This window comes from Akebia trifoliata, chromosome 2 (genome assembly GCF_017979445.1).
Source record: "Akebia trifoliata isolate Shusen 1 chromosome 2, ASM1797944v1, whole genome shotgun sequence".
NCBI classification, from domain to species: Eukaryota; Viridiplantae; Streptophyta; class Magnoliopsida; order Ranunculales; family Lardizabalaceae; genus Akebia; species Akebia trifoliata.
This window is the reverse complement of record NC_141376.1, coordinates 15,616,057-15,620,412: the sequence shown is the minus strand read 5'-3', so window position 1 is coordinate 15,620,412 and position 4,356 is coordinate 15,616,057. Positions and strand designations below refer to the sequence as shown.

The 4,356-nt window shown below is 30.1% G+C and overlaps 1 protein-coding gene across 1 annotated transcript; it reads left to right on the top strand.

The window, feature by feature from the left end:
- Nucleotides 1-874: 874 nt before the first annotated feature.
- On the top strand, nt 875-3,820 carry LOC147409767 (uncharacterized). The gene is made up of 2 exons (XM_086459707.1): nt 875-1,129; nt 3,362-3,820. The coding sequence occupies exons 1-2, from the start codon at nt 974-976 to the stop codon at nt 3,596-3,598; spliced, it is 393 nt and encodes a 130-aa protein (XP_086315833.1). The 5' UTR covers nt 875-973; the 3' UTR covers nt 3,599-3,820.
- The last annotated feature ends 536 nt before the right edge of the window (nt 3,821-4,356 follow it).

Genomic DNA, 4,356 nt, shown 5'->3' with positions numbered 1-4,356 from the left:
TACAGGACACATAAGGTTTTGAATTTATTTCACGCCCTACATTTCCTCCAAAATTTGAAACAACTCCTTAGAAATACCAAGTGTAATTCAATGGACAGAGTTCTTTCAAAATTTTGAAGTTACATGATAGCCATGCCAGCACATGTAACACTTTCCCTATTTCCAAAAAACTTCCCTAATTATTTGGAAAATTTCTTAAAAATTTATTACTTTTGTTTTAAATTATTTTTATTTTTATAAATATTAAAAAAAAGTAATGATTTTCCGACTCCCACACGTGACATACATAAATAATTTTCCTAACGTGGCATGTACTAGAACTATAAATATTTTCTTCAAGATACACAACTACAAATATTTATGAGTATGTACATATGTGTATCCAGAGGAGAGGCATAAAATCTATGATTCCCGCACATGCCACGTCAGGAAAGTATTTTGAGTATGCCACGTGGGTTAGTCTAATTATCACGACTCAAAATAAATAAAAATACATCCACAATAAGAGTCGTGATAATATGACTCAACAAGTGGCATACTCAGTCAACTCTTGGACAAGTTCGGGACTGTAGATCTGTATACCTCGGGATACACTATAAGTTGAGTGAGTATGCCACCTGGCGAGTCATATTATCAGGATTCTTCAGAAGAATAATATGTGGTAAACTGATCGAATCGATTTTATTACAAAACTGTGGTTGGACCGCCGGTCCGTTCGGGATTTTTAACGTTGTCTCTCATTTGTCGAGTTAGTTGTATTATGTTGTCTTTCGTGCTGTTTTTCTTAAATTGCTCTTCGCCTCAGAACGAATATCGGAACGGCACAACGCTTTAATCGCCTCTTCTTGTACTATTTAAAAAGAAATCATCGATCTCATCTCTTTATCCCTCTATCATTTTCATTATTCCTCTCTTCAACCTCTCTATCTCTATAACAGAGAGAGAGAGAGAGAAGAGAGAGAGTAGATCCAATATGGGGGCCTGTGGAAGCAAGCCGAAGGTCTTAAAGGGAGATATCGAACCAGAAAAAGAAGTGAAGGTCGATGGAGGAACGAAGGAGGTTGAAAGAGAAGAAGCCAAGCCCAAGATAGATGGTGAAGAAAAGGTTGATGAACAAGGAAATAAGGAGGTACGTACAGTCTGATTCCTTTAAATTTTTTATTTTTTATTTTTAAATTTTATACATCAAAATTATATATTTTTTTTCTTCCTCCCTTGACTTCCAAAATAATTCGGTCTTAATTTTTTCTTAAAACTTTTAAGATGGATTTTGCAATTAAATCACGATTTTAAATATTGTGATTAAATCATGATTTAATTGACTATCTTTTGAAATACTAAATCACAAGTATTTTTTTAATTATTTAGTGTAAGAAATAATTTTTTTATACATTTTTTATATTTAGATTTTAGAATAAATATTTTTGTTTTGTATTTTATCTGATGTTTATTTTTCTTTTTTAAAAGTAATAAATTTTTAGAAGAGATTGCTCATTTTAAGGTCCAATCCATAATTTATATTAAAAAAATTGAAGAACTTTATATGACATTCATTAATTTTGAAATAAAAGAATATCTTTACCATATAGTATAAAAAAACAACAAAATAAATTGATTTCGAATACCCATGAGTACCCTCGGGTAGAACCTAATGGTTCCAATTCTTATTGGTTTGGTTCATTTTTAAACATGACTCTCAATAAAAATAAAATCAAAATTAGAGTTTCAAGTATTAGTTAAAAAATATAGATAGAGCCAGAACTTTCTTGTAGAGGAGGCAAACTATAGCTGCCGATAAGGTTGAAGAATGTGAAATTCAGGGGAAAATTCAATGATTTTTGTTAGAGGTAAAAGAAAAGGGCATTTAGACCACTTCTCATTAGTCTATGATAGATGACCTATGTCAAGGGGCAATGTCATTAATGGAGGTAATTATGGAATATCAATCAAATAGAGGGGCTCTAATAAATTCAAAAACTTGAATGGGGTGGGTGCAGGGCATCTTCTAAAAGTTTTTTTTTTTTTTTTTTTAGAGTGGGGGGCGGGACTCAAAATAATTAAACTATCAATAGGAAATTGTAATTTAAAAATAAAATAAAATTGTGGCAATTGCCCCTAGTGTAAGTCTGCCTGAAATAATTTGCATGTGAAACATTTGTGATAGTAAAAATTGGGGAAAAAAAATATTATTAATTTTAAAAGAATGCAAAAAATATATAAATTTCTTACGGTGATTTACTAAAACGTATACCGGAAATTGAAAATTTACCAAAATGGTACACTATTCATTTTTATTCCAAAAATGGTAAATTATCATTTTTCGAAATTAAAATATTTTATCAAAATGATAAATTTTAAAGTGGGAAATATCTTAATATAAACAGGCCATTTTAGTGCCCTTTTATAAAATAGTATGCATATCTCATGTTTAAGTAAACATATAGAACTATAACTATTTTATTATATAGTGATATTTACTATCAAGATTTAGTTTATTTCAGCACCTAGCTGCCTTGTTGGCAATTTCTAGCATCAATTGAAATCTGAAAATCCACAAATTCGATGGTTAATAAAAATATACATGTTTAAGGTTTAGATATGCAAGTTTGGGTATAGATCTATGGGTTGTTCGATCTCCATTGGTGCTAGAAATTGCCTACATGGCTGTCGATTGCTGAAATGAAGTAAATCTTGAAAGGAAATACCACTATACTAAAACTATTATGTTTTTATATGTTTACTTAAACATGGACCATTCTATAAAAGATGTTAAAAGGACATTTTTGGTATTAAAACACTAGTCCTTTTAAAACTTATCGTTTTGATAAAATATTTTAATTTCAAAAATGATAATTTACCATTTTCAGAATTAGATGAATATTATGTCATTTTGGTATTTTTTCAATGTACTGTGTTGATTTGGTAATTTGCTATTTCATATATTAAACAGAATACAAAACATAATATAAAATAAAATTATGAAATTGTAATCTTGTTTTACTTCCAAAAATTTGTGATTAACTTTCAATAAGGCCCTGCTTGGTACGAATGCAAATGATTTGTTGTAATCTAATTTACAGATGCTTGGTTACATCCTGAAATTTTTTTGCACTCCAATTATTTGCATGAACCTCTTAAGCCCTTCATAAATTTCAGCAAATAGTGCTACAAATAATTTGCCTTACAAATTATTTTCACTGCAAATCTTTTGTATTTGCAAATGATTTGCATGGTACCTAGCAAGGCCTAAGTCAGACAATTTTTATTTCTACACTATAAAAGCAGAAGATTCTAGTATTAATCAAAACCAATGAAGTTTGTACAAAAATGATTATGAATTCTTAGCTAATTTTTCCTGCAGAATGAAGTCAGCGAATCGACCGAAAATGACAAAACAACTGAAACAGAAACTACTTTATCAAAACCAGTTAAAGAATTAGAGGAAGAACTGAAGATTGAGAATGCTCCAAAGGAACCCAACACCGATGCCATTGAAACCAGTGAGAAAATTGAAGTTTCTGAAGTTGATAAGAAGATAGAAAAGCCAGCTGAAGAAGTTGTTGAGGAGTCCAATAAAGAAGTTGCAGAAACCAAGTGAATGTTTGGAATTTGAAGGCATTTCTGTTCTTAAGTATTCATAATTATTAATTTGAAGCATTTGTTTGTTGAGTATAGGGTGTTTGTCATCTACTCTTTATTTATTGGTTGATCATTTTTATTTTTAAATTTAGTTTTTCATCATTTCATGTTTCTTTCTTTGATTTAATAAAACTTATATGGGATTGTTAAGGAATTAATATAATTATGGAGAGTTTTTCTACCTTGTTCTTTAACTTCAATTACTTGTGCATATTATGCAAAATATGAAAATAAATAAATAAAGGTGTTGACTTTCTAAGTTGGTTAAAAGTCTTTGAGAATTGATACTGTGACCTGGGTTAAAAACTTAGCTTCACCTATTAATTATGGGAGTAGCGCGTGTTTCTTGCAGTATTTCTTCCCACAATCAAAAGAGTGCCACATTGAAAAACAAAATTCCTAAGCCTGCTACGATTCATTGCCTTGATCATAGATTTAAAAAAATAAAAATAAAAATAAAAAATAGATAACATGTTTTTTTTACCTAATCAAAGGATTTGAAAAAGGAAGGTGAATAAACCCCAAGTTACGGAACCTGGGTGATTTAGAAATTGATGATACATCTTTGCCCTTGTTCTTGCTAAGCTCTAAAATCCTTTATTTTTCTTCCTAAAATCAATTATCTTCAACCTTTATAGTTAATTAATATCCCCCTTCCCCTATCATGCGTATCCTCACTCTTTGGGTGAGATTAATCCCACGGTCACATGCACTGCA

Coding starts and splice junctions, on each gene's coding strand:
- LOC147409767 (XM_086459707.1), top strand. CDS start 974: ATGGGGGCCTGTGGAAGCAAGCCGAAGGTCTTAAAGGGAGATATCGAA. Junction 1,130..3,361: donor ATGAACAAGGAAATAAGGAG/GTACGTACAGTC, acceptor TTTTTCCTGCAG/AATGAAGTCAGCGAATCGAC.